Consider the following 27,859-nt stretch of genomic DNA (forward strand, 5'->3'; position numbering starts at 1 on the left):
TGAAGTGAGCTGATTTGAGCATTTAAGATTTCTGCCTGCGAGTACAACTTCATCACTAAGCTTTCAAGTGCTAGCACCACCTACAAGTATCTCAGTGACAGGTGAGATGTACTGCTGCATTTTTATGAGAGGTTTTCAAGGGCCAAGCAGAAGTTTTTCAGTTCCTCTTTTATCTGGTGGAGTGCCCTCTTGACTTTCTGCAGTGAGTTCAAAACCTCAGTGCTGCCGGTGAAGGGGTCATAGTGCAGAGCAAAAGGCTTCTTGATCTTCATTGCATAACTCCTGTGGGGAGACAGGACAGAGCTTCCAGTTCAAAAGGCATTTCCTTAAGTGCCAAACCCACAGGACCTCATTTCTCAGGGTGTAGTCACGGCCTTACTGGGGAGCAGAGGATGCTGTGACACCTCCTCACTGCTTCTCCTGAGCCTTGCCTGGTGCAGCACATCCTGCCCACGGCTGAACCACTTGCAGCCCCAAAGATCTGCAGAGCCTCATCTCAGCCTGGCTGGCTGAGGCCCGTCTGTGCTCTCACAGCTCTGCGTTCACACAATTCAGAGTTATTACAACCACAAGCTGAGGAATGCAGGAGCACAGCATGTCTGCCGCCTTCACTTCCAAGAAATAACCTGGAGCAGCTCTTTCTGTGTAATATTCTAAAAACCTGTTGATACTAGGCATCCTGGGCTATTTTTCTGTCTCTATTAAAAGAAAAAACATGACTGCTTGCCATTTTTGACAATATTTCCATTAAGTACCCGCTGGTAGGAACCCCCTGTACTGATGTTGCCTTATGTTTTCCGTGCTGACAGATTCTTGTGCCTTCAGTTATTTTGAGCAGCCTTGGCTGTGCAACTGTCTTGAAAAAAATGTATGAAAAAGCTTCATGCCTGAGTGGTGTATTCCTTGTCCTCGTACGTTCTTTGCAGGTTTGCCTGAGTCAAATGCTTGGCAAGTCCTCTCTCTTCTGCCAGTGAGTTCTCACCTGTGCTTTTACACATATTAAAAATTTAATGTGAGCATTCAGATTTAAGATGAGGAGCTTAATTAGCCGTGGTTATAGCCCCAGCAAACAGTGCTTCTGGGGAAGAGGTGGGGAGAGTAAGGAAAAGTCTGGCTCAGGTTCTCTTCCTCTAATAAATTCCTCATTTCAGCTCCTACATGCTTCCCCAGTAGCTCCACAACCAACATCCTGCCTCCAGCCAGAATTGTTCATGTTGTTCTAACTGTTGGAGATGAAGGCCAGAATTTAAACCCTGCTTACTTAAAAAAAAAAAAATAAAAAAAAAAAAAAAAAAAAGGATCCTTACTGCACAACATCACACAGTTAAGGAAATGTGTTTAGAAACATCTCAAGCTAACTTAAAATAATGTTATTTGCAGACAGCTACTTTGTAGAAATTAGATTGCCCCCTGAATGCTGATTCTGGATTCTTGTAAAGATATAATCAGAGGAGAAAGGCAATTTTGTTTTTAAGCCCCCTGCTGATCCATGTTAATTCCAGCGACTGCCATAAAATTTCCATGTGACCTTGGGTAAATCAGTTCTTCACGATCTGTTTGTATGGACTAGAACAAAGGGTGGGATTGCACTCTTACAGTTCAGTTACAGAATCTGCTTCAGAAGGTGCTAAAATGAGGCATTTTTAAGATGAAGCATGGGACAGGGCATAGCAAAAACAAATTCTGAATTTCTGTGAACCTTTTCTGAGATACACAAGCTCTTGCTTAACTTTTCTCATACAAAAGCCACTATGCAGATGCAGCAAGATAGCCTGGCATGGTTGTTGCAATAGTAATAGATGCATTTGAGATTAAGGATCAACCCAGTGTGCCCCCCTCAACGAAAATACCCATAAACTCTTTACTTACTGAAGCTTGACCTTGGCATCTTCCAGATTTTCTGCTACGAAATAGACAGGCTGGAAGGCTTGATCCTGATAGGGGTGAACTGCAGCCACTTCTGGATCAAAAAGCTTGTACTCTGGCTTGTTTGACAAAGCATACTTTGTAGCAGGAACAATACCGGTTGGAGCAGGTGAATGAACAGAGAAAGAATTAGTCCCTGCTGGGCTGTGAAATTCTCTTTGGTGAGTAGTTAGGGGTAATATAAAGTCCTGTTCCTTTATAGGTCAGAACAGTTTTTCATAATTAGCAGTTAATAAACCAAGTAATAAGTATTTAAGATTAAAAAAAAAAAGAAAAAAGAAATATGTATTTCCTGTATGACAGTGATGTACAACTGGATAGCACAGCTATGTTCTCAGACAGGGAGGGGAAAGTCTATGCCACCCCCCAAAATATAAATACCCAGAAAAAAAAAATCATGCTGCTTTTTTTCAAGTAGTATCAGAGAAGTTTTGCAGACCTGTCTAGGATTAAAGTCCCCTAGCCCATGTCACAAATGTCATGCTTCCTGCTGCAACAAAGAACAGAAGACAGAATGCTTCTGGTATTTTATGCACAGCTCCCGGGTCAGTATAGCAGCCTAAAATCTTCCCTGAAGTCCAAGATATAAATGAACACCGTACTGCATGTGCACGTTCATATTTTGGAACCCACAGAGGTTCTTCTATATGTTCTTCTCCAGTTCTTTTACATTGTCCCCCCCAGGAAAACAGGAGGCTTATAGAAGTCATTTCTGTCCACACTGCAGTCCATAAGTACATCTATATCATTTGTTTACATATACTGGAAACGCCCTTTAAACCAGCCACCAGTCTGGCACCTGCACAAAGTCCTGGGAAGGCAGCTCTGCTTAGGCTTAAAGTGAGTTCCCAAACACTTTGTCTGCCCCTGAAACCCAGGTGAGGTACTTTAAACCTAGCTCAGCCCCACTGACATTCAAACTGTATCACGGATGTGCCTAAAAGCTGGTTGGGCCTCCAGCTGGCCAGGTTGGTGAAGTGTCCTGGGTACAAACCAAAAGGAAAAAGGAATGCATCCCATCAATGCTGAGACCCTTTTTTCCACCTTCAGACTGGACAGTGGGCCCCATTCACCTAGGGACAGTCTTTTAGTACCCACCCTTCTCTGAGGTCTGCCTCTTTCCCTTTCTCTCCTCTTCCCCAGTCTTCAGAAGGCTCCCTTCACCATTTTGTAATCCAAATGTCAGCTCTCAGAGTATTACTTGTAAATAACTGGTAAGAGTGGGTGATGCTGCTCAAGACTTTCAGTTCAATCTGCTAGCTGGAAAAATTCAGACAGTACTCTTAAGCACATATTTAGACATTTCAATGAACTGGTGCAGAATTAAATACCAGGCTTTAAAGAAAACAAACCAAAAAAAAAACCCAAAAAACCAAAACCCCCCAAGAATATACAAAAGACGGTGTTTTTCTTGCTCTTCATTTGCAGTGTGTAATTGAAGAGTAAACCTTGGATAGCACTCATACAATCTAAGATGGTTGGTGTACACAAACATGAGGCTGCTCTTAGAATCTTAGAAGCTCTGGGGAACTAATGGGAAAAGATTTCAGTAACTCAAAACCTGACAGGGGTCCCACTATACTGTCAGTGTTGAAGCAGAACTGAAATCCCATTGATTTCAGTGGAAGTTCAGCTTGAAACCGGATGGCCTTAAAGGCCTCTACAAGTTAAGTACTGGGTGTGCTGCAAGAAAAGCATATGTAGCACTGAGTGTTGCCAGAAATGCGGTATGAGCCATAAGATTTTACAGTATGTAGGACAGAGTCCAGCTGAGTGTTAACAGAAGAAGCATTTGGGATAATGTAGAACAGCTGACAGAATATAGTGAAATAAACAGTGCAATACTGAGAGCTTTTGGGGAGGAATTCTTACAGTTCAGAGGAGGCAAGTTTGGCCAGCAGTCATACACCCATTACAACTGCTCACTTTAGACTCAGGGATGGTTAGCCTTCTGATACCGAGGTGCTGTTACTAAATTCTTTGTTAGATAACAGGGGTTCAAGTGCAAGAGTGTGTCAAGCTCTACCTCTCATCCTCTGCCTTTCCCTCAGATTATGCCCTGAGTTTGGGCAGCATCAACTCATCCACAGAAATTATCTACCTGAAGCTGGGATCAAACTGGTAAGAGTGGGTGCTGTGGAGAGAAGGGAAATGTTTTGAAGATTTCATAGTCAGGATGTGGTTCCCTTGGTTACAGTCACACACCCACAGACAGGCAGTCCAGGCTGCAGTCCAGGGATGTTCCCAGGCTTCTTGCTGATGCTAAGTTCTCATATAACAAGCTGGATGACTGCTGCTTGCCCTCCCCTGCTGGTGAGTTGTTATCTTCTTGTAGCCAGCCATCTAACCTCAGTAACTCATGCCCTTATTCCCTCCTTGGTGACTGAATCATTCTGCTACTCCTGGCCTAGAAGCCTTCAGGTACAAGGAAACCCCTCCCTTGCCCAGGCTGCTGCAGTCTGTCTCCTTCAACACATGACCCGCAGTGAGATTCCTACAGCATTTGCTATATTCACTGCCAACAAAATGCCAAAACTTCACTGCCTGTGCCAAATATGTTGATCAGCTAAATGATAGGGAATCAAGTCTGGGAGGTCCATGCCGAAGTCTGTGTCTGGGCCCTCTGAGAAGACTGGCAGATAATTATTAGGTTGGATAATGGCTTTCTGCCGAGCAGCAGCAAAACCTATCTAGAGCAATAAACTGAAGTCTACCATGAGCCTCACTGTCTTCCAGTGTTCATCTTCTCTAACAGATCTGTCTAGACACTGCTTTATTTTAAAAAAAATAAAAATCCCTTCTATGAAACAGGCACTGCACTACACATACTTTCTCTCTTCAGCTGTAAAAGAAGCAGCTGCCACAGGTTTGCAATTTGCTAACAGGTGCTTAGGTACTGAACCTCACCTCTTTACCCATGCTGCCAGAGCCTATACTGAAGTTAGAGTCAGATGCTCAGGCAGACTAGAATGAATAAATGGAAATATTTCTATATTTCAATTCTGTTCTCAATAAAATTCAATGAGATGAAAACAGTCAGCTAAAGAAGGAAACTTCAGCACTTAAGTTCATGGATATAATTAACTGGTGTACAGCAAGTTTCAGGAGCTCAAGGTGAAGCTCACAGAATCACTAAGCCACTGTTCCAGAAGATGCACAGTGAGGAACTTGCAGAGCTCACAAAGGGATTCTGCTGGGTGCACAGCAGAACTGCTGGTTAATTGCTTGCCCATCTTCCAACCTAGGTGCTTTAAGGTGAACATGCTGAAAGGGGGATAATCCTATTCATTACCAGTTGAATATAAATGCTATCACTCCTGCATGCATTTTCAGTAATATGATGGATAAACACAGAGGTAGCCCCAGCTCTATCAAAAGTGTATCCAGTAGCTTTACCCAGCAATTACCAGTGATAAAAGTAATGACAAGAAACTGCCATTTATCAGCTCAGGAACAGTTAGGACTTCCACTCTCAGCCTCAGAGGTAGGGAGTTTGAGATGCAGTTGTACTTTTTTATTGTATATAGGACAGTTTTGTACACAAGCTGTCCTCACCTATGGTTTTAACCAAAAGCAGAAGAGCTTGTTGGTGTCTGAGGAAGAAAAGAGTAGAAATAGAGGAGAGAGTGTACAAGTCTGGTGCACTTTACTCCAGACACCAAAAGGGAGCATTTCTGATCAGATTTTCACCTTCATTTGAGCCAAACTTAAACAGAAAAAGGGGGTAAACACATCAGATAGACTTTGTCTTGCATAGTGCTATAAAAGCTACATAAATATCAGCAATATGATTACCTCTGCCTTTTATTATGCTGCTTAGCATGCAAATGAACTTGATTTAAAACCATAAAATATTAAGCCAGGCAGAGTAGAATAAATGTTGCCTTGAATTGTGCTTTGACTGGACATTTCTGGTTTTACTGCATAAACGAAAACAAGTTTACATTTCCTGTTTGTTGTCAGTGAATATAAGAAGTACTGAAAGATTCCCAGATAAACAGTAGCTTCAGCAGTGAATAGTGTGGAGTCGATAAGCAATCAGGCCAAGATCAGGCTGCTATGTAGAAAGGAGGTGATGTTAGTTCCTCTAGAGGGCTAATGAACATCAGAGCTTTCAGCTTATCAAGAGAGAAAGCTCTCCACAGAGTAACCTCACAAAAATCTCAGAAATTGCAGGTGTTGTGAGGAAAGACAATGCTAAACTCAGCAAGTGGTAAAAGTGAAGGTTGATATCTGGGAAGGTTCCCCTTTCTGTGTGTTAATTTCAGCTGTCCTTCTGGAGGGACTCCTACAATGCCTTGAGATACATCAAAATGTTGTTTTTTTCCCCTCCTGTCAATTGACTGGGAAGTGAGTTGACCTGTACACAACTGGGAGAGTTTTTTAAAATGTTTATTGTCATGACAACCCAACTATCTCCAGTTCTGGGAGTCCAAGCTATGCTAATTCAGAAAAAATTCTGTGTGAATGTATTATGTATCTGGCTGTTAGGCTGCTGAGTTTATGTGTTAAGCTTAAAATATATCTCCCATGAAAAAAAAAATTTAAAAAAAGGTTTTGGTTTATAAAAATGCTTGAAAAGAGTAGTATATATTTTCCTTTGGCTCTTACCAATTATAAATGTCATCCAATATCTGCGCAGCTTGAAGCATTTGAGCCCTACTGATACCAGTTTAGGGCTTTTGCAAATAAAAAGTGATCACCTGCATCAGTGCTGTTCAAAATTAAGGAAAACCAATATCTCTCCTATCAGCTGTTTGGTCAAAAGGAGGGAAATCCTATTTTCTGTAAAAGTGTACAAGTCCTCTTTCTACAGTTAATCTGCCTAAGCAAGGCTGTATGAAACCTGTGCTCGCAGATTTTGATCTATGTAAAACCGGAGCTGACATTAGTTTTGAAATGTATTTAGGAATGAAAAATACTAAAGCAATTTCTTTCTGTCAGTGTCCGTGCTATTTCCAGTTTCTTTGCACTTCATTTGGTCCAGTCAATCAGTGCCTTTCTGGTTCATATGTGTGTGAATGTCAATAGCATGGACAAAAGAGCCAAGCTCATAATAGGCATAATATTGCCCTCTAGCGAGTAATTCAGAAAGGAACGTGAGTTTTGTGTCAAACTCAGCTGCATTACTACTGGCAGAAGCAGGAAGAAGTAAATCTGATATTTAATGGGATGGTTGCTTTCACTGCATTTTGTCTCCTTAGATGAAATACAGGTACAATACCACAGTAGCTTTTCCCCTACTCTGTAGCTTCTGTGAAGGGAGAATTATTTCCTTGTAAAAGAAAAATTTGAATTTCAAATCATATTAATTTTTGTAGAAAAACACAGTTTGCTTTTACCAGAGTTCAGGATATTGGATTATAGGAATCTTTAAATACTATGCATTTGACACATACCATCAGCTCCCCATAAGATGAAAGCAGTCCTGCCCCATAAGCTTTGATCAATCCATTTTGCTTGCAGAGGCCAAACTCCACAGTGAACCAGTAAAGCTGGGAATAAGAGGAACTTGTGAAAAAAAGTCTGAAGTAGCAGGAATTTTTAAGCTTCTCATCGTTCCTTTAATTTTCTTTTATCCTCATTCCTTAATATCTTTGTATCTTCAAATTTTATAGTTGCATATTTTAAGAAAATTATTTTTTCCCCGGAGCATATAATGCACACTAAACATAACATGTATTTTTTCAAAACTTGTTGTCCCACTTGGAAAAAAAACAATAAAATTTTGAATGATAATACATGGGTAAATAAAGTCATAAACTTTTCTTTCTTTGAAAGATGTGACAAATTACCCTGCAACTTCTTACCCAGAGCGTCACCGTAGTCAGTGGAAGCTGACAGATTTCCACCCACAGCCCCCAGAAGGACAAGTAGATCCTGACAGAGGGTTCAAGACCTTTGGAAAGGTACTTGAAAGGAGAGTTTCCCTCCTTCTTTGTCTGTATGATCTCACTCAGAAGAATTGAAGAACGCCTTTTTCCATATTGTGCCAATTATATGTTAGTCATGCTCCAGCAGCAAACAAAGATACATTTCTCTGGGCTTTTCTTGTGATAAAAACATACTTAGGACCCTACTTCCTTTATCTGCTGGACAACAGTGGATGAAAGCAACTCTTGGCTCTGGCAAACTCTTAGTGCTTCCCTTATTATAAAATCTGAGGAAATGGACAAGTCCTGGACGCAGCCTGATGTCCTGAGCAGCTGGATAGGCATTGAGCAAAGGGAAAACATGGTAAATATGGTAAATGAGGCATTTCAAGAATATGGCTTTTTTTCACAACTCTTCAAGGTTCCTTTAGAGACACAGAGCACTTTTCTGCCTCATACACAGGGACAGACCTTGGCTTCATGGGTATGGCATCTTCAGGACCCTGCTTAAAGAACCATAAGCAATTTGTAAAACTATGGAGAGCTCTGTATTATTCCATCGATTTTCATAAATTATCTTTCTTTCTCACACCCTCCCTCAAACACTTTCTCATTATGATGACTTGGTTTCAGCCTTCAGATTTATCACTGAAGAAATAACATGCCATTTCCTTTTGCAGAATCCTGAGTTGCTTTCTCTACAGTTCAGCACATAATTATGTGTTTATATTCTGTTAATAATCTTGATTCTTATTATTTCACAGTGAAAAGTCTTTTGAGTATTTTCTCATTTTGCAGGAGGCTTTTTTGACTGCAAAATGAGACATTGGAGGAGGAGGAATTCTTTTTAGTTTCTTAAGATATCCTGTATTTGGCTTTTGGTTAGTGAGGTTCTTTTAAGCTCTCACTGTTTCAACAGAGTACAAAAAATGTATTAGTGGCACTCTGGATGACAAGGACACTGGCAGTTTCCCATCTGCATGGATCCACCTGCTTAGAGAAGTCAAGGGCCTGAATGAAATAATGGCATTTCAAAATTTGTCTTACAAATGTTTTAGACCATAGCAACAAAAAATTTAGAGGTTTCTTAAAGAAACTTCTAAGTTAGTTACCAAAATTATTTTTATGAAGAACAGAGAATGACAGGGACTTCCAGAGATAAACACAGAAATTGTGTTAGATTGTCATGTCAGGATAAGGAATACAGTTCAGGTTCTTCTCTATTTTCACTTCTTAGAAAAGGAACTCAGGCTAGATTAGGTATATAAATATTAAACATTTGAATACTGGGATTTTAATCCAGAATAGGTTTGCTGTTCAGAATACTTGAACGACACTTACAAGATTGTATTCTCACAGACCCTGAATGGCAGGGAACCCTTTAAAAAGGTGTCCTTGTTCTACCTCCCCAAATCCTAGATGATACAAAGAAAGTTTCAAACATGACACCCATTTTTCTACTGACTTTAACCCTATCTCTTGTCTAGGCCTATTCAGCTGGGGATCAGGAAGAGCTGCCTGCAGAAGAACGCTTTTTAAACCACAGGCCTTAACCCAATCTCACCAAGACTTGGGGAATGATATAAAATGGCTCTCTGGGACTTAGAATTTTTTAAACCTAGAAAAGGCATGTATCTTAATCTCACTCTAGCCTCTCTAGACCCAGATAGTAGAAGAGGAAATGTGGACTGTCACTGCCACTGTCTCCTCACATCACCAGCCCAGGACCTGGACAAAGTTATAAAGGATTCAGCACTTGTAGCATTCTTCAAAAATAATGGTAGTCTTACTTAGTCCTAACCCAAGGGTGGATAAGTGCAGATGGATTTTAGGTGAGCCACAACCTCCTTCCTGAGTGGGACTGTGGATTGGGAACTTCAGGAGTGACATTCTCCTCTCATTCACTACCTGTACTAAATGAGTCTCACTCGGTGAGGGTACGTCTCCTCTCCTCCTCTGAAAAAGTCATCAAGACTGGTAAATGGTTGCCATTATCGGAAAAAAAACATCACCTGGCCTCCAGACAACTTTCAAGAACAAGCTAAGATGGCAGTAATGGGCTGTACAAATTGTTTTGACGATTGCAGGCAGCCTAGTGACACAGAACTGAGTGGCAGTACCTGCTCTCAAATTGCTTTTACATGTTCACCTATTTGGCGAGGTTAATGAATATGGGATGAACGAAATTCTGATGGTTCCCTGCACCTTGTGTAGGAGAAAATACGGGTATCCCACTGGGTATCTAGTGTTTAGGTGAATCTGGAATGTGAGTTGGGACCATCCTGTGTCTGAAATTGTAAAAACTCAGCTCAAGAAATATATTCTTATAAAATAAAGAAGTGTAAGCATTTCCTGATGGAATCACACCATTCTGAGCTCCCCAGAGGGAATCCAGTCCCTGCTCCAGCACCTTCCTAACCTATGGAGAAGAGACAATCCTGCTGATGCTCCTGTTTCTGCACTCAATCTGAGACACAAAACGAGCCTTCCCTGCACAGCAAGGGATATGCAGTGAATCGTTTGGACTTTGACTCCAATATTAAACGGCCATCTGTACTTACTGTGGCCAGTTTCTCAATCTCCTCTTCAGATGATCCAAGAGAAGCCAGTCCAATATCCTAAAGCAAGTAAGCAAGCAGACAGTGTTACACTAGTGTGATTATTCAGCCCAAGGGAGAGAAAGAGGGGAAGGGGGAGGGCCACATCATTTCTAGCATGAATAGCATGAACTATTCATTGTTTTTGTCACCCAAAATGACCTTCCATGGCTTCCAGGATGCCTACCTCTCCCTGGCCCCCAGCTACATACCACTGGGAGCCACATTAGATGAGTGTTTAATCCTCAGTGTTCTCTGTGTAAAATTAACCATCTCTTGTCTTAATGCTGGGCTATCTACACCAGGCAAAAATTTACAGGAGGGCATGAGAAGGAAGGACAGCAAAGGTGGGTTTTATCTTTGCCATTACCTTTCTGTCCCTCACTCTGACAGCCCTTATGAGAGAGTCAGATCTGTGCAGGGGTGATTCTGTTAGGGATCAGGGATGATCACTTTCATCTGTTCTCCCTGTTAAATGTTACTCTCACAATAGGAATCTGTAGATGTCTCTTCTTTGCTATCCCAGGAGCCATATCATGCAACAAACAAACAGAATTAGGGCATTTTCGCCATTCATCGTCTCATATTGAATGGAGCGAAAAAGAATGTTCATGGGGTGAATTTCAACTGTGAAAATACTTTCTGGGGACAAAAAAGTGAAGTGTGAAAATTCACTGAATGTGATCTCATGTTGTATAGTCTGTGTTATTGATAGGAAAAAAAGAAAATTGGAAGCTTTGAAGATGCTGTAATCTCTTTTTTTCTAATGTGTCTCAAGTTCCAGCATTGAACTGAACTTGTTTCTTCCAGAATAAATTATATATGACTAGGATACTTAAAGTACTGCTCTTCTGATTCTGTTAATAACCAATATTTATGATCAATATGGTTACTGGCATGTATTCAAAAACTGGACAACTACATAACAAAACTGGAAACTACATCATATGAGGTGAACTGATTTTCTTTTAAAGATATTTTCATCTTTACATCATGTTGATACCTACATCATGTTACCCCTCTGATCTTATCATCAGTTTCCACACTGTCCACTGATTGATAAGCCTGGACAATGAGATATCTTCTTCCCCCTGCTATGGTTTTCAGGAACATTCGTAGTTCTGGAGTCTTTAATTATGAGAGGTCACTGAGTTCAGCTGGGTCTGACACTGACTGCTCGTACTAAACAGCCCCTTATTGTACAAAGGAGCTCTGTTTGCTTTTTGAAGCCTCCTCACCAGTGTGAGCAATGCTGTGAGAATCTGGTGAGTTGTAAAGGGAAAAACAACTCTGATGAATGACATGGTGATGGACACAATTAAGGTCTGTTGTGAGACAAGAACATACATCCAGAGACAGAACCAGCTTGGAGGCTCAGCAGCTGGTGCTGTGTAGGTTCATGTGCTGTAGGACAGGAAGCCAGGGGAGCTCGGTCAGCAGAGCTCAGACTCCAGCCCCACAGAGGCATCCTTCTCCAGAGTGACACTGCCCTCCCACAGAGAAGTCCCACAAGCTCTGCCTGCCCTTCCTTTCACACTGTGTCTGTAGGGAGCAGTGCTACCACTCCCTTGGAGGAAACCCAGGTTGCTGCTAGCCCACCATGCCTGGAGGTCGTGACTCAGGCACAATCCAGTCTCAGAATTGCATTTCATGGTGAGCTGTGTGTATTTGAGGCACCTTTGGCCTGCTGTCCACAGCAGGTGGTTAAAGAGCCAGCAGAAAATGTTCTTACCTGTGAGAACTGGGCAAACTCCCTGTCAGCCAGCATGGGAACATGACCCAACAACTCATGGCAGCAGTCTCTGGAAAATAAGTGACCTTCTTGTTTATTAAAGGCTTCCTTTCCTGCCTTTCAAGAATTCCTGTGAAGGACTTTAGCCACTAGACCCCAAAGGGAGCTGGTGTGAGTGCTGCTCCAGTGGCTGCCTCCACACCTCGCCTGGCTCTGCAAGGATCAGAGCGTTCCCTTGGGCCACAGGCAGCCAGCTTCCCCCTGCCACCTTGTCTATTGTCTCCTTGGGATGGCATGGGCACTAAGCTTCTATGTCACAACATCTTTGAAAGGTCCCTGTTTTGTCCCAGCATACAACAAAAGCGTCTGTGTGAACTTGTAATTTCTCATGAAATGTAATTGCTGTTGTCTGGCCAGCACTTACTGGGAGAGTTTCACAGCAGGAAATCAAACTCCAGCAGATGGTAACTGAAGGCAGGATGAAAAGATTAAACCAGATATTCTTCAGTCTTTTCCTTCCCCAGACAACTTTGCAAGAGACAGAGAACCACACCCTCTCATGCATGACTTCCCCTTCTAACTCTCCGGCTACCAGTTTCTCAAATTGTTTCATTCTGTGGACTACTGGATGGAAGTCCAGGGCCAGTCCCAAGAGAATGATCCCAAACACATTCAGAAGGATGGAATTAGGGCATCAAACTTACGGTTCTGGGGAATGCATAGGAGAAGAGAAATGCCTTATATACTGTGTGCACTGGAAGACACGAAATGCCAGGCTGGCAAGGAAGTCACGAGCAGACAGCAGTCCTGCAGCTGGTCTCAGCTGGAAACCTGTTCTCTCTGCAGAGGGAAGGGACACCAAATTCAGCTGTTTCTAGGGTTAACTACACAGCACATTTACCTTAGCTAAGTAGTTTCAGGGATCCTTCCTGCTCTGTTGGAATAGTTCCCTCCACCAGGCACCGCAGGCACACCTTGGCTTATCATTGTTGATGTGCCCCTGTGCTGGTACAGGACCAGTTCCTGCAACATGGAATCACCCATCCATCCATCCTGTGTGCATTCACATAGCAATGTCCCAAGGTGTGGGGGTACTGCCCACCTCAGTGCCCATTTTTGCACATATACACACAATTAATCTGTGTTTCACATGACAGTGGTGTGTCTGAGGTCACACGTGGTCCTTATGATCAAGCAGGGAACAGAACCTGCATCTGGTTTCTTTTCTGTTTTTCCTTATTTTTTTCTTTTTTTTTACCATTTTGTTTGTCTAGAACTCACTCCAAAGCCTCTCAGTGATGTGATCATAGGCGTTTTGCTTTGCACAAGTCCATGAAAGAGGACAGTAAGAATGCAACACTTTTGCACTGTGATTTCAGTTTGTACAGCCAGTGTTACCCCAGAGCACCCTGAATTACCAAAAAAAGACTCTGAGAGACAACCAAAAAATAAAACAAAAAACCAGTCTGGTGGTCAATAGAACTCACACTACATTTCCATGGGAAACATGTTGGTGGTCTGTAAAGCTAAGAAAATTCAAAATCACTGCTTTCAAAGTGAGCCAATGATAATATTTTTGAAGTTCTATATTCAAAATGTGCTGCATTCTCAGCTCCCATAAATGACATCTCATCTTCTTTAAAGCATAATACTGCATTTAAAAAAAAAGTCAGAAATGGCTTTATTCTCAATTATTTATCCATATTCTATTGTGTCATGAAGCCTATAACCTTTTCTTTCCCTTTTTTGTGCAAACAAACAAACAAACAAAAAATCCCACCCAGAAACTAAGCCATTTTCAAGATTTGTTTTGATCTGTTTTTTCATGTTTCTTCCAGAATTTCTTGTCTTACTCTGTCAGGCTATCAGTACTTTTTTCATTAAAAAGCAAAACAAAACACCCAGAGAAAGAAAAAAAGAAAAAAATTCAAAAAAGTGACAAAATATATAAAGAAATATAGGAAAGAGAGGACAGCAAGGAGTGCTTCTTTATGACATTGTGATGGACTAGATGGTGGGCATTTGTCACAATTTCTTCTATTGCTCCACTCAAATTCAAAGGTAATTAGTTCAGAACTGCCTCAAAAATGAACAATTAAAAAAAAACCCTATGGAGATTATGTATCTACCTTTATCTATTTTCTGATCCAGTCCAGAAGAATATAAAAATTTCAGAATCTGGTGATCTTTGGGCTGAATTCTGAGTGAAGTGAAAATTGCACTAGCTGAAAAATATATTGAAAACCAAGACCTTAGTAATTCAGTCTTGGAAGGACTACGAAAGAGTCTAGGGGAATTTATATAGCTTTAGCATCCATGTTGGAGGAGAAGGAGGGAAAATTAAAATTACAGCTTGTGTTCCCTGAGATGTCCTTTTAAATAGAGGCCAGTGAATCAGACAGTCTGCTGATGGAACAGACTTGGAGAGTTGCCTCGAAAAGCCCTAGGAAAAAGTGATCTGCTGAAGGTAATATCTGCAAAATCTGAACTTCTAGTTCATGACTGCACAATAAAACCAGCAATCAGTAGAGAATTGGGGGTGTGGCTGGTTGGACCTGCTGCCCAAAGATCTGGGAAATCAAAGTGCATTGCAGAGAAGGTCTTGAGCAGTTGACCTAAAGTGATCTGCAAGGCTTAATTCTTGGCCTAAAACCCGGTGTATACAGGCAGCCTGTGCATTGTAGTGTGAGTTTGCTTGAGTTCACTGGCTGTAATTTCTTCCAGCTGTGGAGCACAATTACTGCCTAAATCCAAACATCTTTCCTAGAAAGAAAGATGTGCCTAGGTTCCTCTAGTTAACCCTTTAGAAAAACACTTGTCATGTGTAAATAATCACACTGTTAACCTCTTCATTCCCTTTAAGTAATTATGAAATATTCATGAAGAACAGTTCATATCTCTTCAAACCAGTCTAATAGCTAACAACAGACAAATAGACTGAATCAAAAGGAATTGCTTTCTCATGTTCACAGATACTGCTAAGTTAAAGAGAAGATGGAAGTTTATCTGGCTGTGTGGGCTGGTTTTAACATGATCACTTTCTTTCCAGGTTATCCCTGTCTCTCTCTCTGTGCCTCCTATGTTTTATTATTTTTCAGAGCTGTACAAGGTGAGGTTCAGAGTAGATATTCAGAAGCATTTCTTTACTGAGAGGGTGGTCAAACACTGGAACAGGCCCCCTAGAGAATTGGAAATGACCAATTTTCAAAGCCTAACAGCATTTGAGAGGAGTTTGGACAATGCCCTTAACAACATGCTTTAACTTTTGGTCAGATTTTAGACCTTGCAGATGTTTCTGACTCAGACTGAGTTTGGGCCTTGCAATGATGTCAGTTTTCATGCTATTCTAGAAAGAATTCTGCATAGTGAAATTACCTTGTTAGAGGAAAGCAAGCCAAGATATCCATTCAAAGACTAATATAATAGGACTAAAATTGTTTCCTCACACTTAATTGTGTCTAGCTCTTAACACAGCTCTTCTGAAAAAATTCTGTTTCAGTCATGCATAACCTGTAGGCTAAAATAATCCAATTTTAATCTGCAGTTTTATGAGGGTAGGATCACTGCTCCCAGGAACTATTCAACATTTTCCTTAGCTTTCCATTTCAGAATGGAATTAAATGTCTCTGAAATGCTTGATATTCGTTCCCAGTTAGTTCATACAATTATCTTATAGTAGACACCTTGTGTTTATAGTAAATGAGTTAAAACTCACAGAGGATGTCTTTCCAAACATTGTTGGCAGGTTTTTCAGAGCTGCTGTTTACTTTGTTTTGTTTTGTTTATGACACAGAGAAAATTTAGAACCAGAGCCTATCAAGGAAGTGAGCAGACTCCAGGCAATTAAATCCTGTCAACTAACAGGAGCAATACAAATAGAATTATGGCAGGACAGTCTTACATTATCCTAAATTCTCCCACTTTGAAATCACCTGATTCACTTAAAGGATATGAATATCTGTGATAGTCAAGTCAGAATCACAATTCCTAGAGCTCCCTGCTGTCAGCTAGAGTGTAAATTAAATGAGATCAACTACTTCAAGACAAAAAGTAATTATCAGCCCAGTTATTATAAGAGGGATATATATAGGGTTATTATAACCCTATATATATATAATATATTATATATATAATAATATATAATATGTATAATGTATAATGTATAATGTATAATGTATATATATATATATAGGGTTATTATAAGAGTAAGATGGGTGGTTGACTAGAAGTGGGAATACATGAGAAGATACATAATGCCTACACAGAAAAATTCCCACAGCTGGATGCAGTGGTGTTCATGGAAGACGATTTTCACATGGCAACCCTCCCTTCCCTTACACTACATGTGCAATAAAAACCTTGTCATCAAGCAACTTTATCTTCATGAGAAAGGCCAAAGTCTTAGAAAACTTGATTTCCTGAGTATTTTATTTTGATACAATTTATTTATATTTAAGCCATATTTTTCATTGTTTATTTAATAAACAATAATAATTATTTATTATAATAATGTCCTCTCTCTGGCACATTTTTTCACTGAGGAGGAGGCTTTACAGATCACCTTTCTTTAGTAATTCTTGATAATCAGGTGGTTTACGGAAAGCACATGGCCTTGGGAATCCATGCAGCCTGTGGCTTCATAAAAATTATGCAGGCTCTCTTCCTCTCCTGCTCCTTGCTAGTCATCCCCCAGCTAACAGGTCAGCCTAGCAAACCTGTGTGTCCTTTTTCTAAGGTCACCTCTTTGTGCCTCTAAGGACCAGCACCACAGTCCTTGTGCTCTCCTGTCAGCCACGAGGTAGGCACCAAAAAGTTTGGTGTGACAAGTGGTACGACGCAGACAGAAAGAAGCAGAGCTGTTTCAAGGCGACTGCAGATTGATAAGCAGGATCTCCTGGATATCATTTCTCTAGCACACATCCCCATCGTGCTTGGTGGATCAGGAAAAAAGTGTACTCGAGAGGTACCAGGTACCTGTGTTTGGGTTTTATTGTCAGCATGGCTATCAAAGCATAAAACAGAGCCAAACCCATAGAAAGGCTGTGTGGAAGTGGTGCTGAGCAGGGTCTGCTGTGACTGTAGTGCTGCTAGTACTGGGATTAGCTGGTTAGTGCCACACCAGCTGCAGCCCCTCACAGAGCAGACACAAACTTACAGCTTGGTCCCTGGATGTGCCTGACATGAGCGTTCCGTGTGACATCTCTCTGTGTGTGAAGGATCTACTACAGCTCATCAGCTCTGCTCACCAGCCTGCTCCCTAGGAAATGGTTTGTGGTGCACAAACATATGCAGGGAGCCCTAGAATAAACCATGGCTTATAATGGCTGACCTTTTAAAAACCTGGAGACATCCTGAAGCTGAGGGATGTTATCCTCTCGGTAGCCACAGTGTTTCTCGAGCTGCTGGAAAGCATCCAGATACTGTGTACAGGCGTGAGTAGGGTAAAGGCTCCTCAGCTTCCTGTAGACTTCTCTCCTGAAAATCAAAAACAGGACAGCATGAGACACCTCAATAAAACAGTGCTTATTTGTACCATCTACAGATCCACAGAGAGAGGTAAACCCCCAGCATACATCATGGTATAAGCTTGGGACACCTGGCACTTGAAAGCTGGTGCTGGCTGGATGTAGCAAATCATTACAGCTTTTTGTTCCACTTTTCCTTCAGAAGGTGTCCTTTAATGTTACAGAACTCTAATTCTGGGACAGAAGTGTTTCTTGATTAGGCACTTTCTTTCTAAGGGTGTTGGAGGCATCAGGGAAATCCCAGGGAGAGAGCTGAGTCTGGGATATTCTCTTGTTCAGTTTAAGAATGGAATGAATCAGGTATTCCCCTCCTTTCTATGCTGGGGTACAACTTGAAATGCTGGTCCCTCCTTTTCCACCCTGAAGCCTAGCCTAGATTTGCCTCTTAAAACCTCTGGAAAAAGCACCTTTTCTGTTACTAAAGAGTAATGTCTGGACAGGTGAAGAGGTTGTATTTTTGCAGTTCAGAAATGCCTGGCATGGTCTATGTGTTTGAAAGATTTGCCAGCTTCTTGAAGCATTTATCCCAGTACACAAAAAGACACCAGCTGAAAATAATATATGTAACCTGATTTGGGCACAAACTTTAAGTTTCTCACAAACTTGATGGTGTTTGGATTTAGAGTTGTGGTTTGGAATATATTTAGCTCTTGCAAAATAAGTGAGTAGTAATAGGATGGCAAAGAACCTTATAGAAATGGTTATTTTTGTTCAGACATGGCCCTAGGGTGTTAACAACTTTATAAACATTGTTTTATGAAAATTGAGATCATTCTTGGAAATGCTGGGTACAGGAAATGATCTTTCACTGGTTTTGTAAGTTTTATTTTTATTTTTCACTATTATTATTATATTTATTCTCTTTTCTGTGATGCTGTTGTTGCTATGGAGATGATAGCCAGTCCCTGGTAATGGCTCCTTATTTGTACGAATGTCTTCCACAGTGTGGGAGTAATGAACCAGAATGGAGCGGGGGAGGAAAACCTTAGGAGGAAAAAAAAGTTACAAGAACAGAGGGAAACAGTGGCTGCTGTCACTATTGCAAAAGCCACGGGAGACTGGGCCTTTTCCATGGAGGAATTAGGAAAAAATGAGGAGGACTAGCATTCAAGTGTTGCCCTGGCTCATTTCCTCATAGAATACTACTGACTTCAGTGGGGCTGCGTGGGATTTGAACCAGGACAGGGTCCATGCCCAGACTGGAGCCTAGAGAGAGCAGGCTTGTTTACACTTCTGCACATATGTTCTCTTTTATCAAAGTGTCATTCTGCTGAGTGTCCAAACATTGGCTACCACAGAAATGCAAGCAGTCCCAGAGACCAGTGATGAATTATCCAAAGCTAAGTGTTCCTCAAAGACAATCATCTAAGTACACTCTCCAAAGTCAAGAGAAAAGCAGCTATGAAAGAACTGCTGGAAGCACACTTTATTAAATACTCTAGAAAGGAGCATCCTAAAAAAAGATGGAGCCAGATGCTTGAAAGACTTTAAAGGCATTCTAACCTCATTTTACGTAAATTTCCTTATTGTTCAGGAAAAAAAAAATGGCACTATTCAGTTTCATTAGGAAGATGTGACAGGTGCATCCCTATAATTTTCTGCTGAATTCTCCATTTTTTTTACACAGCTTTTACCCATGTGGCATCTCTGACTACTTAGTTTCAGGGCCTTCTTTCCAAGATGTCATTTTGAAAACAAAAGCTCAGATGATCTGTACCCTCTGTTTTCTGAAAGTCATATTTCTTGGCTGGCTTGGTTTTCATTTTTACAACCATGTTGCTGCAAACTGAAGGCATCCAACAACTCCTCAGAGTGACACCAAGGGAATTTAGTCTGTGCTGCAAATTTCCCCTGCAACTGCACAGTGCTCAGTTAAGTTGTGCTGTAGCAGCTGACCTCAGGGCACAGCCTCAGGAGGCTGTGATAACAATTGGGAAGACTAATTTTGGAAACAGTTTTACATAACAAGACAACCTGGGGTTGGCTGTTTAGGGAAATGGGAAGATACTCCTTTAAAAACCTATTCTGTTGCCATAATGGATCTAATTCTAGGTGGAGAAGAGCTGGAATGACGAAGGTTGGCCACAAAAGAGAAAAACAGGAAAGAACACAAAATTAAATTTTCTTAAATATGACATTCCCACACGACATCCCATGCCAAGATTGTTGGCTGGTGGTAGTAATCAAGAGCATGACACTGACCATCAATCTCTGACTATTGAAAGATGCTATAAAAACCTATTTGAGCTTAATAAAAACGTGTCCTCCTGGATGAGCTGGATGCAAGATTTTTATGTGGTCATGGATTTCTGTGGCACAGTAGATTCTATTTAAAATAAAGTAAGTATTGAAAGAGATGGGATGGCAGTGTGATTGAGGTTCTGGCATGAGACATCTACTTTTATGGATTTAAATCCTGGCATTGGAATAAACTTTGCATGTGATTTAGGGCAAAATACTAAAGTTCTAGAGTTTTCAATTGCACAGCTAGAAAACGTGGTCTTCCTTCTTCCTTTCCCCCAGCTTTAGGCTTTCTTTCCATTTAAATTTCTGAACAAAGACTCTCTCTTACGTGCACATGTGGCAGCACCTTGCACAATCCCAGGACTATGCTCTTACTTGAGACATTTGGACATATTAATGCTTTGCAGTATCACACAAATGTGAAATTACTGCTCCTTACTGATATGTTTTAAAGTTAGTGGGAGGCAGTGGAAACAGAGGGATTTGAAGTTAGAACTCTGCTCTCTTTCAAATCTGATACATGCTTCACATAATGTTTAAAAAAATACTTTGAATTGAATTAATTTTGTTTAATTCATTTGTGGGGTTTTGGGGTTTTTTTGGGGGGTTTTGGGATATTTTGGGATTTTTTTTTGAGTGGCAGATCTTCAGGAGAAACAAAGCAATGCTGCACCCTTGCAAAAGTAACTTATCATCATTTAACATGATATCTAAGGCCTTTTTACAGTGTAAATAATGTATGTTAGAAGGGTATTTAAAAATCTCCTCTACCTTCAGTTTGAGAAAATGACACATATTCATGTTAAAAGCAATGAATACTTGAAGGAGAGCAAGCAAGGCTCCTCTGTCCTGTGAGTACTGAATTAGCCATATCCTCTGAGCAAATCTCTGTCCTGTGAGTGGGCATTTTCTCCTGGTAACACATTTGAAAATGTGGTATTTCTGCCAGCACCGTAGCTATGGTGTATTAGAGATGAGTTAGAAGAAGTTATTCTATAGGGTCCAGGTATTTTCTGGTTTCTAGTATCCTGATGGGATCTGCAGGCAGGGAGATAGTCAGGAAAATGCATTTTGCTCTAGGAATTGAATAGTTAAGACCAGCCCTGAGAATGGCTTTCTGCAAAAAAAATGACCAAAAGATGACATTTAACCAAAGAGTAAAATGGGGGGGGGGGGGGAGGGGGGAATAATTTTTAAATTATTCATCAATTATTAAATTTTTAAAAGGTTATAGCTGTCTCACATGGCCAGTCTTTCCTGGGACTGCTATGGAATGGATAAGTACCAAACTCACCAAGTTGCTGTTTCCTGTGCTGTGTACTCAATGTGAGGTAAAGGATCTCCTCTGTAATGAAGAGAAGAAATATGACACGTCTCAAGATTTCAAGTTCAGTTTCCAAGTTTTTTTGGGTTTTTTTTTTTCTGCCTGCACCATGAATTTTTGCCTCAATGAAAATAGAAACAGCAAAATAATAAATAATGAACTGTCTATTTGTCTTGGTTGGCTCTAATGTGGGTGTTCTCTCTTCTGTTACAATGTGGGGAGGAAACAGAGGGCTGTGTAAGAACAGGATCTGTGCTCTGGCTCACAGATGGAATAAGAGACCTCCAGGCTCGCCATCACCTCTGCTGAAGGCAATCTAGCAAGCATCACACATTGTGTGCCTGGAGGGGCCCTCCCTGGAGGATGTGATCAGCACAGTACCATCACTGGGAAGCTTTCATAAACCCAGGAGCAGAGAGTTCGCTGCCCAGGCGTTCATCGCGTGGTTAGCACTGATTCTCTGATGGGTGGTCTTTTCTCCTCACTGCTGCTTCTTCTGTAGCTCTGAGTCAGTTCAGTTCTGCTCTTGGGCAGTTCTGAGCTGTGCTGACTCTCATACTTGATGGAGGAGAGAAAACTCTATTCAGAAGTCTCACTAAACTTTGGAGACTTCACATTGCAGTTGATAATCAACGACCAGTGGTACCTATACCTTTGATTTACCCTATCAGAAAGCAGTGCAGTTCTGGTGAAGGTTTACACATAAGGAAACATTTTCCATCACTTACACAAGAACTGAGAGCTTTTTACGTTTTTAGGTAGTTAGTGTGCATGGACAGAGACATTTAAAAAAGCAAATAACAAAAATAATAAATCACTTTCCACTGTCGAAAATACGTTCATAAACATTGTTCTTCAAATTTCCTTGAAAAAGATTAGCCTCAGCTCAGGACTGAGTCCTTAAAGGAACTTGAAAATTGAAACAAAGGGTCATACTGCAATCACTTCTGCTAAAACAAAATCCAGCACTGGGTTGGGATATGTGAATGCAATCTTAAGATTTTGTCATAAAATGTATTTGCTGTGTCACCACGAAAGTCTATTTCATATGGAGTGAAAGCTTTTGTGGCTGAAATTTGTTGTCTCAAAAGTGGCCCCACAGATACATTGACAAAAATATCACATCTCTGACATTTCTTGCACATGGAAGCACACGTGGACCATTAAACTTTCCCTTCAGCAGCCTTGTACTTACGCTCTGTAATTAAAGGCCAGGTCGGCAAAGAATGCCCTCCGTTTGTTATACTCCAGGTCAGAGTATCCCTGGGTTAGAAAATAATCAGGAAAAAAAGTTTTACATTAAGGTAAATTAATGTAACAGTGAGGTCTGTGGGCATACACAGAAACCATCAGAACTACCACTGGATCTGTGGGAAGTACAGGCTCCCCACCCAATTCTTGCTGCCCATTTATTATACATTGTGATAAAGAGAGACTCAGTGGTATCTATTTAAAGGGGAAGTTTGCCTACTGAAACCAGTGTTTTCTTTCTGCTCCTTCTGTTTCTACCCGAATTTAAACTTCAAGCAGGCTTTGCCACCTATTAAATATGCATACAGACATGGAATCACATTCTTTTTAATTTTACATCATTCATAAAAGGAATTAAAACTTAAATCTGGAACTGTGTGGTAATATAACTCAGAAAACAGCGTTGATCAGCATCACTGTACAAGTATTTATTATCCTAAAATATTCAGAATTTACTGGAACCACTTTGTACACTAGAAGCCAAATCTGTCCCTTAGGTTTATTCACATAATTTTTAGTGTAGCAATAATACCAGTAACCCTGCAGTTAATGAGTGTTGTGTGTATGCCTCTGAGGAAAGGGCTGGATCCTGAGAGAATGTTTATTTTGTCGTGTGCTGTGGATAACATGTTCATTCAGGTGCCACCCTTGCTTGTCAGTGGCTGTAATAAGTCCATGAAAAGCCCACGAAGAGCTGTTGGGCCAGATTCACGCAGATGCTGTGACATCTCAGCTTTGTCCCTGTGGGCTCTGTACCCACCCTCTGTGCTGCAGGAGCCTGCTGGGGGACCTGCAGCCAGTGACAGGGTAGCCCAGAAATCAGTGCCACAGTGACATCAGCTTGATTGTTTTGGACAGTAAAGAACAAATGGAAAGTGTGGAGATAAATGGAAAGTGTGGAGATAAACAACCCAAAGGGTCTATTTGGTAGGAAATGTACATGCAAAATCTTTGCTGAGCTACCTGCAAATCAGCTTCTTTTGTGCTTTCCTCCATCCCCCCCATTTTTGAGCTCTGCTCAGAAGCCTGGTAAATCAGCCCATGCTGTGCTCCCTCCTGCCACAGACAAGTGATGTGCAGTGCCTGAGGTAACTTGTTTTCGACTTGTTAGGTATTTCTAAATTGCTCTACATTCTTCAATTTAGATTTATCCCCACTCAATACTCCAGTAACTCAGCACCACTGCTGCTTTCTCTCAACCTCTTCAGTGCTCACACCTTCTATTTGGCAAAGGATGAGGGGAACTTAAGTTCAAATAATTCCCTATGTCTGTTCATTTATCTAATGAGAAACAGCCTAAGAGTTAGCTCAGGAAAATTACAAACACTTGGATGGTTTGTATCAGAAATAAGTAAGGAAGAATGAAAGATGTCCTGGTTAAGGAGGATATGAAGCTCTCCTAGAGCGTTATAGTTGAATCAGTGATTCTCAAAAAATAGAAGATAGACTTAAAGACATGGAAAGGTCTGTTTTGTATTACACAGAACTGTATGCAGCTCACAACAAAACAGGGTGTAGGTTAATGAAAGGGACTAAATAGAATTTAGACATGTAGAGGAGGGAACGACAAAAATGTTCTTGTAGGTTCTGTTGGCACACATCTACATCTTCACTGCATTCCTCAGAGCAAAGTATGCCTTCTTTTTTTCCTTTGCATGCATCCCTTCTGTGTGATGCTTGACAGAATAAAATACTTCTGTGACCTGCCTTGTCAAGTGACAAAAAGCTCTTTGGATCCCTTCTGTGTCTGTGCCTAGCTCACATCTCATCTGTACTAAAGCTGGGAAACTTTGATGAGAAACGGGTGTTTGATTGTTTGTTTTTTGTTCCCAGGACTTTGCCTTACTATCATCACTAGAGCAGGACTCCACAGTGCATTTTTCTTCCCCTCTCCTAGAGTCTGTGCTTAGGGCATGGCTAAGAGTGCACACATAAAGCTGTTACAGTAAAACCCTTCTTGTGGTCCATTCCTGCAGGGACTCACACAGTCCCTAATTCCACTGATGATGAGCTTTTATCTGCCCCTGTGCTTTTTTCCTCTTCTTTCATGAGTATTTCTTTACTCCTGAAGTTTCCCTTACAACAATCTCCCTACAGAGTTTGTCTTCTAAAGAGGAAATAACAGTAATGTTAAACTTACTGGGTGACCGTGGTCCAAACTGGGATCATATTTAGTGATCAGATGATGACACTTGTCCAGATCCTGAATTTTTCTGGGAAACCAGGGCACTGGAAAGAAAACAGAGAGTTCAGTGAGAGAAAATCAAATACATTTTAGAAGGCAGAGAAAATAAAAGCTGTGCTAAAGATTACAAACTTACTTTTCGTCAATACTTAAGAATGTTCATATCTACATGTTACCATAATTGTCATATATCTCAGTAGTTGACTTATTTCCTAACCAAAATGGCACATTACATGAAAAATTAGATAATTTTAATTGACTTGAAATTGACTTGCTGTGATAATCTCTCAGTTTTAATTAGTAGAAACAAATTCTAAAGGCAAAAATAATTTTTTAGATCAAATATGCTCTCTGTTTGACACAGGACAGCAAATTTATTTCTACATTTTGGATTTAAGAATATATTTTGATCTTGCCTAAAAAGCAGTCTTACATTTTCATACCTTTAAAAGTGAAACAATATTTTAAAAGGAAAACATGAAATTTCTGAAGTCTCTAGAAACCAAAGAGGTGAAAAGGAATCTTCAAGTTTTTTCCTTCTGAGTAATTTTTTTTCCAACAACATTATTGTTTAGCTATAATTCCAAACACCTTCCTTCTCATGAAGTGGGAAGCTTTTCCAGTGACTAAAATTAAAATAAAATGTGATCATATTAATTTAAATGCCAGCATTTATGAGAAATTAATTAAAAAATAAATGCTGGAAAACCACAAAGTTGATATTGATTTCCAAGGTCAGACTGATGCTATAATCAGAATTCCTGTGTTACAACTCAGAAAGATCCATTTGGGGTCACCTTAATCTCATACTGGACAAGACATCAAACATCTCTGTATGGAATGGTAAATTTAACTTTTGCTGTATTGTATTACATCCAAGCACATCAAGTTTAGAGAGTACAAATCTAAAAATACCCACAGATGCTGGGGAAATTATAGGGTTTTCATACATTACAACCAGTTCTGTGATAAGTAGTAAGAAATACCAGTCTGACAGATGCCTTATGTGCACCCAGAGCTTTTTTCTGAGCCTTTGTCTCTGGCTGTACCAGTGGTTCTGCATGCAAGGTACCTTTCCTGCTGTCTATTGCCATATCCCCTCAAAACCTGTACCTGATCACAGCTGCCCCAATGTGTCCCCATACACATTTTGCCTATTCCCTACAGAAAAAAAAACATATTAACACACCTTCTTTTAACAGTCCTTTGTTTTTATTGTAGTTCCAAATCCTGGCACATCTGAAACCTCCCAAATCCCAAGGAAATCCTACAGAAATGCTTCTCCAGCTCCAAACCCCTCTTTGTGTCTCCAGTTTCCCTGATAATAGTGATGCCCTTTTGATATGCCCACAGTTCCTGAGAACAGTGGGAGAGCTGCCTCTCCCTGTTAGCCTGACAGTGAATTTCAAACAACACCTAAAGGTGCCCAAACAGGACTGTGTAAGTTAAAAGTGCTCTGGGAATATCTGTCTGGCCTTGTCAAGGGAGGGAAATCCCATGGCAATTCTGTATTCAGAGAACTCAGCCTGTGAGCTGGACCCTCAGCCTTCTCCTCTGTCATCCTCAGGATTGTATTAAAGGTCTCTAACAGCTGTATTCACCCGTTCCTGCCTGAAAACAGGAGAAATACCTGTCTGCTTCTGTGTTTGTCCTGAAACTATCTGCACAGCTTTCAGCACACAATCTTCCTGTCTTTGAGGAGTTTTTAGTTCCTTCTCAGCTTTGTTCTGCTGCTGTATCCTTCTCACCTCCCTCTTTGCTGGAACACTTCTCACCTCAGTTCCACTGGCTATGATGAAGTGCCTCTCTTTCTGCACCAATGGCAATGGGAAGCAGCCATGCAGAGACAAACAATGAATGCACACTCACTGGCTTTCCAAATTGAATTATTATTATTATTATTATTATGAAGCTGAAGCTAAAACTAAAAAAGTTGCTCCAAAAGAACTGCACTAAGAGATACATGTATTTCTTACCTTTGTCTTCTCTGCTGGTTTTCACATCCTTTGCTACTCTCTTTAAGGAGGTGATAAGGATACCAACCTCAGCGCTGTGAACTTCACATTCAACAAAAATGTCAAGATCATCCACAGAGTTCTTGGGCTTTTTGGCTCCACGAGTTTCAAAGTGATAGATTTGAGTTGCAAACACCTGCAAGAGCCAAGTGTTGATATGATGAAGCTTCTCCAAAGACTGAAAATCCAGGTAAGTCTAGATACATTTCTGCAATGTCTTTAAAAGATGACTGAGATATTAACTAGAAGAGCATGTTAAGCAATGAAGCCAAATAATGTCTGGTTTACAAAGAGCTAAAATGCAGACAGAGCTGAAGGCTAAACACTATAGCATTGGGTAGAGAAAGAAGGAGATGAAAGATGAGATACTGTTGACTGTAGAATTTAATCTGTGCAGAAAGAGCAAATGAGTGGCTGGGTAACTTAAAACCCTGCCAGAATGAAAGCAGATCTATTGATGCAAAATAGCACCATAATCACTAAATAATTGCAAAAAATAAGTTACAAATACAATACTTTAGAGTTATTCATTTTCCCAGATAAGAGTGAGCACCTGGTAGGGGGACTTCAAGTGCCCAGGCTACATAATGCCTATGAGGTTCACAGCTCTTATAAGTCTTTGTATCTCCTGCCAGATTCACTGGCTTCTAACATCCCCACAGTCTGAGTGCTTGAAATGCCAGCCACCACAACTGCTAGAAAGAAGCAGCGGATTGGTATCTGCTCTAAACAGCCCTTGCATGAAATGGTGATTCTTCTGAAAGAAGATGCTGCCTCCCTCCAGAGCACTCTCCCTCTCGGCCATGAGACCAGAAAACCTCTCTGAGCAGCTGGAGCCAAACCAGGACAAGGAGACTTTCCTCAGGAGAAAGGGGGGAGGCAGCATGGGGTGTAAGTCAGGCAGGGAGCAGGAGAGGGGTGAGAGGAGGAGGAGAGATGCAGACTGAGAGACATGAAGGCAGTAGGGACAGAAGAGAGGGCTCAGCAAAGGAAGGGGATATTGAGGTCTGTACCTCAAAGACTTGGGCTGCCTTAGAGAGCTCAATCTTCCTCACATTGCAGAGAGTGAGGGTCAGGATGAGAGAAGCTCTGTCATCCTCCCTGTTGGAGTCCAGGCTGCCTTGACTGTTTGATGATTCTGCACTGCACATCTCCTCCTTGTTGGCCTCTTCTTTTGGGCCTGACAT

General features: G+C 40.9%; 1 protein-coding gene across 1 annotated transcript; it reads right to left on the minus strand.

Annotated features, from left to right (window-relative positions):
• Positions 1-122: 122 nt before the first annotated feature.
• On the minus strand, positions 123-27,859 carry LOC131592795 (tyrosine 3-monooxygenase-like). Its single transcript, XM_058864576.1, has 12 exons — positions 27,686-27,859; positions 26,634-26,808; positions 24,613-24,701; positions 22,417-22,484; positions 21,192-21,242; positions 17,458-17,603; positions 12,833-12,968; positions 12,129-12,198; positions 10,361-10,417; positions 7,326-7,421; positions 1,870-2,003; positions 123-282 (listed from the first exon to the last, which is right to left on the minus strand). The coding sequence occupies exons 1-12, from the start codon at positions 27,857-27,859 to the stop codon at positions 123-125; spliced, it is 1,356 nt and encodes a 451-aa protein (XP_058720559.1).

This window comes from Poecile atricapillus, chromosome Z (assembly GCF_030490865.1).
Source record: "Poecile atricapillus isolate bPoeAtr1 chromosome Z, bPoeAtr1.hap1, whole genome shotgun sequence".
NCBI lineage: Eukaryota > Metazoa > Chordata > Aves > Passeriformes > Paridae > Poecile > Poecile atricapillus.